Genomic DNA, 16173 nt, shown 5'->3' with positions numbered 1-16173 from the left:
CGGAGCGCCTACTTCAGTCTTCGGCCCGCCTCTGGATGGTCCCTCTGATCGAAAGGCTTAGCCAAGCACCACTTCTGACTCTGACCCACGTCTCCGACCAAGGGTGCGTCGAACCCCTGCTCATTGCTCTTCTTTGACTGGCGCGATCAGAGCCGATCAGGACCCACCGACCAGGGCGCACAAGTCAAAAACACAATACTGAGGACCGTACCCTGTACACCTACAGAAACCATACTCTACAACCTCCCTAGCACGACAGAGCCCAAACAGTATTGTAGGCGCCGATATTTTCCCCTACGGTATTGTGGGCGCCATTAACTCCCATACGGTAAGGCTCCCCCACATGCCTCTGGGCATCGACAGTGTTGTGGGCGCCTACCATCATCCTGTACCCGTCGGCGTGGGAACCAAGGCTTAGAAGCATACATACTCTCTCCCTTTCACTTGTAGAGCTATCCCCTTCATCTATAAAAGGGGATGTACTCTCTCCCAACAGATAAGTCGATTCAGGTTGATTTAGATTTATTAGATCGATCAAGTTCACTAGAACACAACCATAGAACCATCAGGTTCGAACCACGAGCACACGCTCGAACACTTCATAGCGGGGCTCCCAGTCACTCTCGACCCTTTCGGCAGGAGTCTGACCAGACCTCTTGTACCCCCTATTTTTCTCCTTCTCGTTTGTAACCCCACTGCAAACTTCGAGCACCTGGGCTCAGGAATAAAGTCATCGACCGACTCAAACTGGACGTAGGGCACGTTGCCTGAACTAGCATAAACCCTGTGTCATTAAGTGCTAGGCCACCTCCGATCACAACGTATGGCAAAACTACAAATATTTACGTGTTGGTCACTTTCTGCACCTGACACATCTAGAGGCACTTGGTGATTGTGTTTCGCTGTGAGATTCACTTGTTACTCTTTGTGGTTTCCACCACCAAAATGGCTTGGTCCAGCGAGAATCGTCTAGCGGAGGAAGGTGCTCGTCTCGGCTCCGATCGTGGTGATTGTGAGGTGTTCTTGACCTTTTCCGGGCAGAAAGTCAAAAGGTGCTCTAGTGGATTGCTTGTGGCTTGTGGATCCCCATCTTGTGTTGGTTGTGCGGCACCCGATTGTGGGTTAGGCGTGTGATGCCTATTAGCGCGTGAACCACCGAGTGGGTGAATCGCCACAATAGGGACTAACTTGTCGGCAAGCAAGTGAACCTCGGTGAAAAATCATTGTGTCCTCTTGTCTCCGAGGATTTCATTGTGATTGATTGATTGTCTCTTGCCACGGTGGTATAACCCTCACTACCTCTCTTGCACTTACTTTCATATTCTTGTTTAGTCAAGCTCTTTAGTGTAGCTAGTTTTTGAGAGCTTGTTAGTTTGGTTAGTGATGCTCTTTAGTTAGTCTTTGAAGAGCTCACTAACTTAGAGAGTAGTGACTTAGCCTTTGTGTGATATAGTGATCATAGTAACTAGAATTGTGAATAGGTGGCTTACATTTTTAGTAGTCTAGGCGTCTAGCGCAACACTCGCTTCGCCGCTTAATTATCTAACCACTTGGCTTTAGTGTTGTTGTAGAATTTTTAATATACTATTCACCCCCCTCTAGCCATTAGGAACTTTCACGGCCTCATAGGGCCAAGCTCCACCACATATAGGTTGCAACTAGTACTGATATTGTTGGCACCGACTGCGAGCATAAAACACTAGGAATGACTACAAATAAGGTCCAAGCAAATCCAAATCTAGCACCAATATAGACATACAATATTTTTAGAAAGATCTTTTATAGTGGTTTCACATATTTTTATTTAATTGAATTATTTATGATTTTTTTAAAAGCTAAATTTTAATTATTTTGAAAAAAAAAACACATTTGAAACCAGCTAGATGGTAATTTGCTCGATATTGATAGTTCAATGGTAGACATGGGTAATTTGTATGCAAATTTAGTGTGTTATTTTAAATTATTTTTCATAATGACAGACGCCGGCAATTTAGATGTAGATTTAGTAGCTACTTTATGTATTTGTATAGATATATATTAGATCCTACTAAATTAATGGCTAGCGGTTTTTCGATTATTTTGATAATTTGTAGCACTATCTTTTTTTCTTTCTTTCTTTCTTTTTACAGCGCGTCTCAAGAACATTAACATGGAGACCAAGTTGAGGGCCTCCAATTTGTAACGTCAAGATATGTGGGTGCATTAAGAAACAATAGTGAAGAAGCAACCTGGAGAAAAGTATTCACGATAAGCTATCATCAAGAACTTAAATCCTTTGCATGTAAACTAAATTTGAAATACAACACACTTTGATATCACATATATATCATATTATCATGTACATGGTAACCTATCAATGAAAAGATAAGAGTAAGTAATGTACAGTCCAATAAAACAATCAAGCTACACAACTGTATTCTAACAAATCGCCAATGGAATGAATCTTATCGACAGAGGGATATGAGCAGTCATATCTTGTAAGTTGTGACATTAACAGCTTGTAGACTCTCCATGCATGCTGTCAAGAATGGCAATAATGCCAACCACAAAGGCCTGGTCATAGCCCGGTTGCACCACCACTTGGTAGAAGTCCCTGCCTGCCATCATCCCCTTCGCACCAATCTGTGGATCGAGCAAAAAATAGCATCACCCGTTGGATCATAAGCATAACGTAATTCTACTTCTAATTAAATTCCTCCAAACTTCATAGTCCTGGCCGTGGAGTTTTTTTTATTTTTATTTATTTTTTTATACCTGCGCTACAACCTGGCCTGCTCGGTTCTTGATGGCACAAGACCTCTGAACAAAGGATCCAGTCACCTCGTAGTCCCAGTGCCTCTTTCTCCCGTTGGGTTTCACGGTGACCCGAACATCACCCTTCATGCAGAGGACAGGCTTAGGATCCTGCAAGCTGAAAACCAGCTTGCTTGGCTCACCATAGTCGGACAGATATCCTCTCCACCAGTTGTTGACACTCAACGCTTGAACGACACCTTCCTGTGAGATCAAGTTTCAGTTCGTTAGTTTTTCATCAACAACTTGAATTAAGTAGCTGGAGATTTTGTTGCATTAAGAAACGAAACATCAGGAAGTTTGATGGAAACATTCAGAAAACAAAGCAGAAGCTTTCAGCTTAGCTCCTGAATTTTCACCTTCTTGTGAATGAAGAGGATTGCACTGCCATCACCATTCCTGACGATCAACTGCCCACTAACACCTATGATTCCACAGCCATCGACGCTGAAAGCGGCCCTCTGATCCTGGTTTGTAACAACAAGGCCGCCACCGTTGACGGTCGGAGGACGCCTGCGCACCATCAGCACGGCGTGCGAGGAGCTGCAGAAGATCTTGCTGACAACCGGAGCTATGGTTGTGTATGCACCCATGGTACGCGCGTATGAATGTAGCTCGATCTTTCTTACAGTTGAGGTAGAAGATAGATATATAGTCCTTCTGAATGCACACAGTCACATTGGCTTGGCAATGAAAGCAAGGAATAAATAGAGTCATTTGAGTGTGGATGTGTCTCGTGACTCGTCTGTGTACCTGCCTAACAGGGAGGGATTGCCCGTAGAGGCTGTGGACTCGTTGATCCTTGTGAGCCAAGCAATGTGGATGAAGTATGACATCTGAAGCAAGCCGAGAGACATGGCGATAATGCTTTGGCGAGTATGCAGGGCTGCTGAATACCACACGAAGAATCTTTGAACATGTTTGCTTTAGGCTACCAAACTACTTTATCTTTACCTTTTTGAACTGTCTAAGTTTAGCTCAAGACGGACTATTGCCTAATTACGTGCCTAATCATACAGATTGTAGTTTGTTCGCTGAATGCTGTACGTCAGTGCTAAGTGCGTGCCTTGCGAATTGTGATGTACACACAAGGTTGAGGAGATTAAACCCAGCTTATCCCTTCTATAAGTGGTATCTAATCATGCTACGGAATATATAGCAGTTCGTAATTATTTTGTTTCCTAAAGTAGGACATTGATCTCTTCTTCACTAAGCAAACTTTCTCTCTCTGTTTTACTTTTGGGCAGGAGAAAGTATAGAGAATCAAACCTGCAAGCCCAGAGATGCTGCTCGTTGGAAAAAGAAGTTTAGACGGGCTTTGAACTAGGGGTGAGATTGGCGTGGATAATTCACTGATTTTGTCTGAATCCAAATGTGGAGAATACAGAGAAGAATTTTTAATAGATACGAATGATCCAAATCTATTTGTGGAATAGGATAATCCAACTTCTGTAAGGAGCGCAAGTGCCCAACGTAACAACATAGTTCAAATCAAGCCAGCCCAGACCATATAAGTATTACTAGTGGGCCGGGGGACGGGCAGAGGCCCTGGTGCGACACAGCCCAGGCGCTGGCCGCGGTAGCCACGCGCGGCAGCCACGTTACGTTACGCGATGAAGCATCAACAGTGAATCTAAAAAATAATCTATATCATCTATGTCTTTAAAATCTCAAAACATATTTTGAATTCCTGAAGTTGTATAGTCTAATCTAGATTTAAATAGCCGTTTATGTAACCCGATATTTTACGTGTCGTGTCGATTCAATGCTTGCATAGACCTGACAGATCTATCTGTATTTCATAGAGCCAAAATATTGGGAAAAAAATTGCATGAATACTGTATGTAGCGTGTCGTCGTGCATACATAGCGTCGTTGGCTGACACGTGTCTCCGCTCACGATCCAACGCTGCGCCGACAGGTCCTCTGCTAGGGACAAACGCAGGGCGAGCCGTGCTTCAGTTCCAGCCGAGCTGAGCCGTGCATCCAATAACCCACGACGTCCAGGATAACACTCGTCGGTCATGAAGGCTACGTATGCAAGGCGACGCGCTGCATACCGTATCCATGTTTTTTTTTTCCAAAATATTTGACTTGTATTTCGTAAAGTGGAACTATTCTTTACTCCCTCCGTCCACTGATATAGCACATCTTAGTATTCAAAATTTATCCTAAAATATAAGATGTCTTAGACAGAAACATATTTTGCATTAAATACTTTATATTTATCCACCAATCGCCACTAATCTTATTGATGATAGCATGTTATTAGAAAATTAAGTGATGGCACATGCATGGCACTGGGCTCTTGGCCTGGTATCTGAGCTACAGTAGTGATTTTCTTTCTTCGTTCAGTGCCCACTGCCGAGGCTGCGACCTGCGAGGCATGTCAAGTCTGGTCGGCGGTCGCACCGTCGCAGCAATGCCCTGCCTGCAAGCGTGCAGCACGCACGCACAGTGTCGGTACTTGAAAACATCCCCAATTCCCGAGTGGGAGGACACGCCCGGCAGGAAAATCCCAGGAACGTCAAAAAGGCCAGTGCGTTCCTGGGAAAAGAACATCATTACTCCCAAACGCAGTCAACGCACTCAAGCAAGTCGTGCCGTGGTGGCCATGATCCAGCACAAGGCAAAAGGAGGTGGAAGAAACGGGTTGGGTTTGGGATGGCACCGGCCTAAAGACGAGCAGGCAAGGACACGTCCCTCTCTTTCTCCCTCTCCCCCCAGCCCAGCCTCCATTTTATTTCACCGGCGCCATCAGCCACAAAGATGTTCACAAGACTGTCCACGTCGCGCGTGCATGACCATCCGACGAGCCCAGACGGGCAACGGCCGGCGGCCGCGTCGACCTGCACCTGCACTGCATCTGCACGGAGCGCGGGTGCTGGAGCCTGGAAGGCTACTTTGCTAGTTGGATTGGACAATTGAAGCATCAAGCATACCACTATTTATATGTAACTTTGCGCATCTTATATATGGTTAGATTCTTTGTGACGAAACATGTTTATCTGAGTTTAAATTTTCTGTAATTCTTAGTATAGGGCATCCGTCCACGGCGGATGCTTCCGATGGTGGGCCGCCTGCGCCAGTCCAACAACCGCCACTGAAAAAAACAGGCTAAAGCGGTGGTCTGTGTAGCCTTATCCGTTCCAACATGCTAGTCTCATCAATTAATCACCGAACTAGGAGGTGGGTGAGATGCTGACCCAGCTCCAGGAGCTGCTGCTGTGGTGAATCGAAGATTCGGTGACGGTGGCGTGGGGTTAGCGATGCAGCCACAGAGGCAATGACATCCACCTCGCGCACGGCATCACATCTTCGTTCCCCAGCGCCTCGACGACAGGGAGAGCTGGGGGCCGCTCTCAGGCAATCACTGCGCTTCCGGCGTCCGGCAGCTGGCTTGCTACCCTTCTGCGCTCGTGCGGCCCGTATGTCCAACAACAACTGCGCTTCCCGCGGCCGGCTACCGGCGTGAGAGCAAGGCGATGGTAGCTCCGAGGTCCACGCACGTGGGAGGAAACGATGGCTCCGGAAGCCCGCGTGGGAGACGAGCACGACGATGGAGACCTATGTCGCCGCGCGGGTGGGTGGCTATCGCGTGAAGCTGGTAATTCGTCGCGGCCTTCTAGAGCGCGTGGACCTGCCGCGGCTTTCTCCACCGAACTTGCCGCGACTTTCTCCACCGGAGCGGCGAGCTCTACACCAGTAAACTCCATGCGCCGACGAGTCTCCATTCCAAAACAATAAGGAAATATTGCGTTGAGAGTGCATGTTGCAAGCGTATGTTTTAGTGTTTCAGATGTTTCAGAGGCATGTTGCAGGTGTGTTTGTGCGGATATTGTAAAAGTAGATCGGGATGTAGCACATATTGCAATAGTTGCACACGTATATTGCAATCTTATGTTCCCAACGTTTCATCTGTGTGTGTTTTCATACGTACGTTACAAGTGTGTTTATTTAGGATGTTGCATATGTTTCACGCATATGTTGCAAGTATTTTTATCTGGATGTAGCGTATGTTTTACAATCGTTTTCAAGTGTTTCATGTGCTTTTACAAATATTTCAGATACATGTTTCAAGTGTTTTATCTGCCTTCAGACGTATGTTACAATTGTCGTATCTGGATGTTTCAAAATTAGATCGGGTGTTGCATCTCCCTCCTCAGTTTTCTAGTTGTCTCACCTCGGTGTCACCTCCTTCCGGCTGTCTGTCTGGGCATCCGCCGCACCCTCCACCTCCTTCTCGATGCTGGTGATGTTCGGGGTAGCGTGGGCCCCACGTGGGCACGAGAAACGGTGCGGAAAAACGGCTACAGGCGCGGACGTCTGGACGGACATCAAGCACTAGCAAGCCCGAATTTTAACTTAACACCGATATTTGCTTTTTTTTTTAACCATTCCCTGTATTTTGCAGAGCATCGTTCCTGAATCCTAAACAGGGTACGCGTCTTTTTTTTCATCTCGTGAAAAGACCAGATGTGCCTTTTCTTTATCCGCATGCGCACATGCCTGCAGATGCTTCTCCAACACATCGGTTCCAGTTACGTCACTATACTGCAAACGTCGCAAAATAAGCCTTCGTCTTATATACTACTCGTGCAATATAGTACACCGCACGATGACCAGCAAACTAAGCACACTCCACGCGCCAAGTAACTTCTTGTGAAATTTAAATAAGCTAGTGATTAGTGAAAGCACATAAAGGGAAAAAGGAACGTGCCGAAATGAGCCAAAGCTTTTTTACACGATTTTTGGTGACCGGGGAATCTGAGACACAGACTCCGGTTTTTGTTTATGTACACAGCTTGAAATTTCGGCCGAATGGATCCGAAACCGTGGGCGGCTCCTCGGTGTTATGTTCAGGAGCACATGGCATATGCTCTTGCCGGAGCCAAAGTCCAAACCACACCACCATAAAAACACTGTAGCTTCCACTGTCAAATAGGAGTGCGTTTCTACTTTCTACTACTACTAGCATACGGCTACCGGGCTACGAGTAGCGAGGAAGCTTCGGCTTTCCCAAATGGTTACGACTTGCAACCGACCACTGCGGTTCGCGAAAGGAATCCAAAAACATCCTTTTCATATGACTCCAGGCTGTTCAATTTTGAATTCAAACGGCTGCTGATGATTATCATCTGAATGTGTCTGTCATGCCCAGTATAACAAACGCGGTTTCAGATGAATGCCAGCAGCTGCTGCTCTGACAATTCGACGGTTTTCATGCACAGCAGATTAGAACAAGCTGCTCAATGTCAGTGGTACGACTGTACAGGCTGGTAGATGCCTGTTTTCTCAGGTCAAACCGGAAGAGGGAGCAAGCCAGCTTCCGTGCAATGCCACCAAGACTCCGTTCCGTTCCGTCTGCCCAGACTTGCAAATTATAAAAAAAGAGCAGGCGCACGAGGGCGAGGCAGTCGGCACGCCTCCTCCGCTAAAATCCTAAGTCACTGCTGCAGTGCTGCTGCTCCATCACGACGACGCCAACCACCTCACCTCACTAGCTCCCGCGGTCCCGCCTGAGCGCAGCCAAAACCGAAGCTCCCAAGCGCGCAGGCGCAGGCGCAGCAGCATGGCCGCGGCATGCAGGGAGCTCACGGGCCTCCGCCGGGGGCCAGCCGCAGCGGTGCCGGGCCGCCGGGGCGCGAACGAGCTCTGCCTCGCGCCGTTCCACCACCGCGCGCCGCAGCGGCAGCGGCGGGGGCTCAAGGTGATGGCGGCCATCAGCGAGGACCTGCCGAGGCTCGCGGCGCCCGGGACCGGGAAGGCCGCGGCGGAGGGCAGGCGGCCCGAGAAGGTGCTGGTGCGGGCCGCAGCTCACGGTGCGCCGCAAGCACAAGGAGGACCTCAAGGAGGCGCTGGCCGGCCACCTCGACGCGCTCTGGGACATGGTCGGCCGGAGCGTCGCGCTCGAGCTCATCAGCACCAAGATCCACGCCAGTAAGCACTCACACCGCCCCCTCGCTCCTCGTCCTTGTCCAATCCACCACCGCGCGCCGTCTGTCCGCCCCTTTTTCTTTCTCTCGCTACTTGATTTGCTCTGAGTTGACCTGCCTGCTTGCTCTTAATAAGTCTCGACAAACTTTCGAGCTGCCTCTCAATTTTAGAGCTATCGGGAGGTCGACGTGCAAAGCTTTTGCCTTTTTGGGCGTCTCCAGTCTGTTCTTGACTGACCGCCCTGATCGGTAGGTGGCACCGGCAATCAGGAAGATGCTAACTAGATGCACATGATCAACAGATCTTTCTGCGGATCTTCAATAATGGAGGCATGATAACCAAGGCGCGTCCGTGTGTGCGATTCTCTGCATTAGTATATTCGCTCTGCATTTTCCAACAATTTGTTTAATCACAACAAACATGGGACAACGTAGACAACTGGAGCCGTTCAACTTTTTAACCGCTGGCATCTTTCGCTTGACCATGATCTCTGCAAGACGAGAACAAATGGAGCAGATCTTTTACAGGACTTCCTACCTCCCAGTCTTCAGAGCACTGCAAAAGCAAAACATCATAGCCTCCCTTTACTTTTAGCAGTAGTCCCCGTCCTGATCACTGCAGAATAATTCAAGCTCAAATGAGTTACTATGCAATACTGAATGAACGAGACATGTTTTCCCCGTCTCTCCATTATCACCATGTGATCGCCACCCAAAGCTGATACAAGTCGCTTTCCATGTCTCCATATTTGACTTCTCTTCTCAAGGTCGTCCTAACCTTCCAATTCCCGGGTCGTGCCACGTGAATCATTGGCAGGGACCAAGAAACCGTTGCAGAGCGGTCAGGCATCGATCAAAGACTGGTGCCAGAAGAGGGGTGTCAAGGGAGAGCACGTTGTGTACACGGCTGAGTTCATGGTGGATTCAGACTTCGGCGAGCCTGGCGCCATCACCGTGGCCAACCGGCACCACCGGGAGTTCTTTCTGGAGAGCATCGTCGTCGAGGGTGGGCTGCCATGTGGTCCGGTGCACTTTGCCTGCAATTCTTGGGTGCAGTCCACCAGGGAACTGCCCGGAAAGAGGGTGTTCTTCAGTAACAAGGTAATAAGCATTTTCTGCTAAAGGAAAAGGTCGTACTAGTAAGCATTTTATTTCCTTCCTAGTTAAAGAAAAACGTGCTGTCAACCTATGCCTGGACCTGGACTTTCTGGTACTAGATTATCATCGATCGTCATTAGTATGTGCCTGCTACATCAATCCTGTGACAAATGATCGCCATTTCTGTTGGCAAGCTGGTCATGCATCCTTTTCTTCGATGTTGATAGCGAAAGGAGGCCATTCACTATAAAACGTGGAGCCCAGTCTAAAGCCATGATGAATTGATATGTTGTTGTCTATGCGCTGTTCAAATGACCAGCTTTTGAGTAGGCCTCAGTAGAACATATCTGCAGTACCTGAGCTTAGTGGGTCATCAATCCATTGCACTTATGTTCATGTGTATTTTTAGTAAAATTGTAATTTTTTTTGTGAATTACAGTTTAGTAGATAATAGGTCAAGAACCTTTGAAAATCTGTAATTATGTGTAGTTGTAGCATTAGCCTTATTTAGGGTGTAACCCCCATATGTTGCCTTTAAGCATCAAACGGATTACCTTTCCTCTTTATGAGAGAGTAACTAATATTAAGAATTTACCCAATGGGAATTTGTGGCATCATATTTCTGATAAGACCTAGATAATCTCATGCAGCCGTATTTACCATCTGAAACACCACCTGGACTTAGAGAACTAAGGGATAAGGAGCTGAAGGACCTTAGAGGAGATGGCACAGGAGTACGGAAGTTATCTGACAGAATATATGATTATGCAACATACAATGATTTGGGGAATCCAGATCGGGGAAAAGAGTTCACCAGGCCAATCCTTGGAGGTGACAAGATCCCTTACCCACGGCGATGCCGAACTGGTCGTCCACCAACTGATACCAGTAAGTTTTGTTGTTCTCTCAAAAACCAGTAAGTTCTGTTACCTTTAGGAAAAAATGTTTGCATATAATGGCAATTAGAATATGGCCAAAGGCAAAATGATGCTTGTTACTTTCCAACTATAGCCACAATCATATGTGCATGTCCAATTCTACTTTGATCAAATGCCTTGTCACTTTCGGAACTTGACAGCTTCACTCATCAGCCACCTTCATCACATGGGTTGATGATGTCCAAATTTTGAACAAGATAACATGACTTTTGAATTTTGCTTTACACCTAACTTGAGGAAGACAGAAATTAGATTAGGGCCATTTGATTGCAGAATCTATTCCACACGCTTCTTGGAGAAAAATAAAATTTGAGTTATCACGTTTCAGCAGAACAATTCAACGGATTCAGATCAGGATCACGGAAATGTCATGGGTCAAGAGTCTCAATAAGTACTGAACATTTCGGTTAGTTAGGTTGGATGTACTGATGTACATGACCAAAAGGTAGTAGCAACCAGGAACACCAACAGGCTGTATCCACACTAAGCTTTATTCCCTGTATTTTCCCTTTTCCATTCTTGGGCATATTATTGTCTCTTGGATGCTCTCCATGATATTGACTAGAGTACAGAAAAAAGTATTCGTCATTGTTTCTCTCCATTAATTTTCTTCTATCCTTCGAATGACACTGATTTTCCAGCCGTGTAATGATTTGCCACTGAAGGGTTTTCCTAAATTTTATCAACCATCTCTTATGGTAAATTATGGCATTTAAGATTTAAATCAAGCTGTTTACTACAAAATGGTTGATCTAAATTTTGAATACTAAGCGTGCCTGTCTTTCACCTCATAGAAACACTGTAGCTAATTTGTGCATTTACCTGTGGTGTAGACATGCTGGCTGAGAGCAGAGTAGAGAAACCACACCGGATATACGTACCTCGGGATGAGGCATTTGAGGAGCTGAAGCAAGGTGCCTTCTCATCAGGGAGGCTGCGGGCAGTACTTCACACCCTTATCCCATCGATGATTGCAACCATCTCAGCTGAAACCCACAGCTTCCAAGGTTTCCACCACGTTGATAATCTCTACAAGGAGGGCCTCAGGCTGAAGTTGGGTCTCCAGGAGCACCTGTTCCAGAAAATACCCCTTGTTCAGAAGATTCAGGAATCAAGTGAGGGGATGCTTCGCTATGATACACCTAGAATTCTTTCCAGTAAGTAAAATCTATCACCTTTTTGGCTTTAAACTGGTGTGTCCAATGCCAGATGTTCTTCAGATTCAAGTGCCTTCGTGTCCAGAGAACTGCTGCTTTAATGCTCATACTTTGATTATGCAGAGGACAAGTTTGCATGGCTCCGTGATGATGAGTTTGCTCGGCAGACTGTGGCAGGAATAAACCCAGTTAGCATCACCAGGCTCACGGTAATGAACTTAAAAACATGATTATTGTTTACATAAGTAAATATACTGCTAATATCGATCAACCCCAGTAATACATAGCCTTGTTATACAGTACTACTTTACTGAGCGGTTATTTGGAAATAGGTTTTCCCACCAGTGAGCAAGTTGGATCCTGCAATCTATGGCTCACCAGAATCATCGATCACAGAAGCGCACATCGCTGGTCAGCTCAACGGACTCACAGTACAACAGGTACTGTCAATATGATCAAGTTGAAAGTTATGTCCATTTTTTTACGAATGAAGTTTCTTCTTCTGATTCTGATCATGCAACATGAGTGCAGGCAGTGGACGAGGCAAAGCTGTTTATATTGGACTACCATGATGTCTATCTGCCATTCTTGGACCGGATTAATGCAATAGAGGGGCGGAAGGCATATGCAACCCGGACAATCTTGTTTCTTACCAAAGCTGGCACATTGAAACCAATTGCTATTGAACTTAGCCTTCCTCCAAGCAAGGCAGGCGAGCCCCATGCCAAGCAAGGTCCTCACCCCTCCCAGTGATGCTACCTCTAATTGGCTATGGATGCTTGCCAAAGGCTCATGTCAGCTCCAATGATGCAGGTGTTCACCAGCTCGTTAATCACTGGTATGGATTCCAGAATGAACTGTTATATAGTGAACATGCGCATTACCACTGTCAATTTGGTGGATTTGTAAACAATGTCGATCCTGAAACACTTACTATACTCTCTGATAAACTCTTCCAGGCTGAGGACACATGCTATAATGGAGCCGTTCATATTGGCAGCGCATCTGCGTATGAGTGCAATGCACCCAGTCTTCAAGCTCCTACACCCCCACATGCGGTACACGCTGGAGATCAATGCGCTTGCACGGCAGAGCCTGATCAGTGCGGACGGTGTCATCGAGTCGTGCTTCACCCCTGGCCCTGTCTCCTTCGAGATCAGCGCTGCATACTACCGCAACCACTGGCGGTTCGACCTAGAGGGCCTCCCTTCTGACCTCGTCCGCAGGCATGCATGCCGTTGCCCCCTCCCTCCCTATCTATAGTTGCTTGATTTTAATGAACAGGAAGCTCTCTTCACCGTCATGGCCACTGACATTTATCCGCCTGTGCTTCGTCATCTCTTGGTCAGGGGAGTGGCTGTGGAGGATGCGTCGCAGCCTCACGGCATCAGGCTCCTCATCGAGGACTACCCTTACGCAAACGACGGGCTCCTGCTGTGGTCGGCCATTCGCAACTGGGTGGAGTCGTACGTGCAGCTCTACTACCCGGACGCCGGCACCGTTCAGTCCGACGACGAGCTCCAAGGGTGGTACCACGAGACGGTCCACGTCGGGCACGCCGACATCCGGCACGCGCCCTGGTGGCCCTCGCTCTCCACGCCGGCGGACCTCGCGTCCATCCTGACGACGCTCATCTGGCTCGCGTCGGCGCAGCACGCGGCGCTCAACTTCGGGCAGTACCCGCTGGGCGGGTACGTGCCGAGCCGCCCGCCGCTGATGCGCCGGCTGCTGCCGGACCGGGAGCGCGACGCGGCCGAGTACGCGGCGTTCCTGGCGGACCCGCACCGGTTCTTCCTGAACGCGATGCCCGGGGTGCTGGAGGCCACCAAGTTCATGGCGGTGGTGGACACGCTGTCGACGCACTCCCCCGACGAGGAGTACCTCGGCGAGGGGTGCGACGAGCCGTGGACGGGCGACGCGGCCGCCGTGGCGGCTCACGCCATGTTCGAGGCCGACGTGCGACGTGCCGAGGAGGCCATCGAGAGGCGGAACGCGGACCAGCGCAGGAAGAACCGGTGCGGCGCCGGAGTGCTGCCGTACGAGCTGCTGGCGCCCAGCTCGCCGCCGGGAGTCACGTGCCGCGGCGTGCCTAACAGCATCTCCATATGATGAATGAATGCATCGATCGTTCATGATTCATGAAGGGCCCCATATTGTTTTTCAATTTTTTTTTCTACGGGCATATGCAGTATTACTATTGTTTTTTATTGAAGCAAATCTGTGCGAGCTTCACTCCTGAATTAAATTGAGCCGCTGGGGTTTGGAGCGTCAGTGATCAGGCTACGTAGATATAAAGGAGAACCACAGAACGAACACCATATTCACTTTCGTATCAGCTATGCTTATCAGTTATGATACAGTATTTTTTTCATACAACAAAACAGCATCAGTCGGCTTATAAGCCATAGAAACGATCAAGCGAACATGGTGCTGTCAATAAGTTATCTGATATGCGCAAAACTGACAAAACCCCGCATTGTACTATCGGAGGTGGAATGCTACCAATAAGCTGATTGCGAACAGGCGGCCTATTTGCTGGTTGGTTTCTGAGCTAATAAGCTCGGCTGGTGCTGATTTGTTGTGAGAGAAGGTGCTGATTTGTTGTGAGAGAAAAATACTGTTGACTAACTGATAAGCGCTGGCTGGGAACAGGCTGAGGGTGATAAACACCAGAGGCCTAAAGATAGGAATACACAACGAAACACACATATCTGCAGTATATATACTGATCCAGCAGTTGTCTGATGATCAACCAAGTTTGGTGGTTCCGATCTCCGGTTCAGGTGTGTACCTAGGCACCTTGGTGGGCAGCTGCATGAGAGGCGGTACATTTTAGATGGATGCCTACGCTTACTGGGTGTGTGCAAATATTATATTTTTATTTATAGTTTCCCCCAGTTTTCTACTTCTCTAGCTTTTCACCTTGCAGGGTTGTAGTAAGAGCTCATATTAGCTTTTATTTATTTATGTTAGCCTGTAGCAGTAAATTGGCTTTGAGCATAGTTTGTTTGGTGATCTCAGTGGCCGTGGGTATAGCATGGATCTGTGACTGACGTTGTGGATAGCCTAACTCCCAATGACAAAAAAACTGTTATTTTAGATCCTGTAGCTCTAGCGGTTCACCAAACCCAATTCTAATGAGAAAAAAAAATTCTCAATCCCTCAAATCATAGCTTCACACCCCTCAAATAAAGGGGAGACCTCTCCTCCCCCAATCCACTATTTTTCTCATTGGAGATTGGATTTTCTCGTTCTGCTAGAGGAAAGATCTTCAAAATCCAAAAACACGTTTTGTATCTCCCCCAATAACTAGTTTTTTAGTTGGAGTTTTCTCCTACTGTTGGAGATGCTCAGGTCATATTCCCATAATCTGATATTGGCGATATTGCCTCTCCCCATATTAGCATTTTACATGATTGAGTAAGCATATCAGAATTCAGGAATAGCACCACTTAACGGGTCGAAGAAATCAAAAATCCAAATTCTTATGTATATATATACATATTCCGTACTCACCTCTAAAGATTGGGCATATTGTTTCTCTCATATAAAAAAATCAACCCAAAAACGCTAAGACCACGTTTGGATGCTAGAATCAGATCCCTTCCTCACAAGAATTGCTAGAAAAGGTTCCAAACACAATTTTGCAACATGGGGATTCAAAGGTGAAATGTTTTAGCTCCTTCCTCAAGGATTGAAACGGCCAATGGTTTCTTTCGCATATTTTGTTTTTCTCTTCCATCTCATAGGTTGTTGTCTCGTGGTATCGTTTTTCATGCGTGGATGTTGTGTGTTGTAGTTGTGTTCTTTTTCTGTATTTCACCTTCTCTATTAATACATAGACCGTTAGATTCCCTACCAGCTTCTCTTTAAAAAAACTAGAGAAAAACTGAGATATTCCTCATAAGACTGGCAAAGTTTGTTTGCGGAGTTAAAGTGGTACCGTGATAGTGCGACGGTGTTGTGTGGCGTGAGTTGAGGTCCCCATCCAATCAATCATTGTGTTTGTCGTTTTCTTTTGCTTACAATTGTTACTTGTTAGCTAGGTTTTCGTTATTGTTGTGGTTGTTTTTTTTTTTGTATCGTCCAGTTTGAGCTTTTCTTCTCTTTTAATATAATTGATAGTTCTCCTATCTGTTTCGTTTGAAAAAAGATCCAAAGAAGGCTATTATGTCGCATATGCCCTTATTAATTCCCATTCATTGTTCCCAATATGGAGGGGGGGGGGGGGGAGGGTTAGAGCAACTCCAAA

The 16173-nt window shown here is 47.0% G+C and overlaps 1 protein-coding gene and 1 pseudogene across 1 annotated transcript; one reads left to right on the top strand and one right to left on the bottom strand.

The window, feature by feature from the left end:
• Window positions 1-2398: 2398 nt before the first annotated feature.
• LOC136540542 (protein LURP-one-related 6-like) lies at window positions 2399-3401 on the bottom strand. Its single transcript, XM_066532544.1, has 3 exons — window positions 3153-3401; window positions 2755-2997; window positions 2399-2622 (listed from the first exon to the last, which is right to left on the bottom strand). Exons 1-3 carry the CDS (start codon window positions 3384-3386, stop codon window positions 2491-2493), a joined length of 609 nt encoding a protein of 202 aa, XP_066388641.1. The 5' UTR covers window positions 3387-3401; the 3' UTR covers window positions 2399-2490.
• Window positions 3402-8205: 4804 nt separating this feature from the next.
• Window positions 8206-14441, top strand: LOC136535619 (probable lipoxygenase 6; annotated as a pseudogene).
• Window positions 14442-16173: the final 1732 nt, after the last annotated feature.

The sequence above is a fragment of the Miscanthus floridulus genome, chromosome 2 (assembly GCF_019320115.1).
Source record: "Miscanthus floridulus cultivar M001 chromosome 2, ASM1932011v1, whole genome shotgun sequence".
In the NCBI taxonomy this organism is placed as follows: domain Eukaryota; kingdom Viridiplantae; phylum Streptophyta; class Magnoliopsida; order Poales; family Poaceae; genus Miscanthus; species Miscanthus floridulus.
Note: the sequence above shows the minus strand (reverse complement) of the source record. Positions and strands in the feature narration are given on the sequence as shown.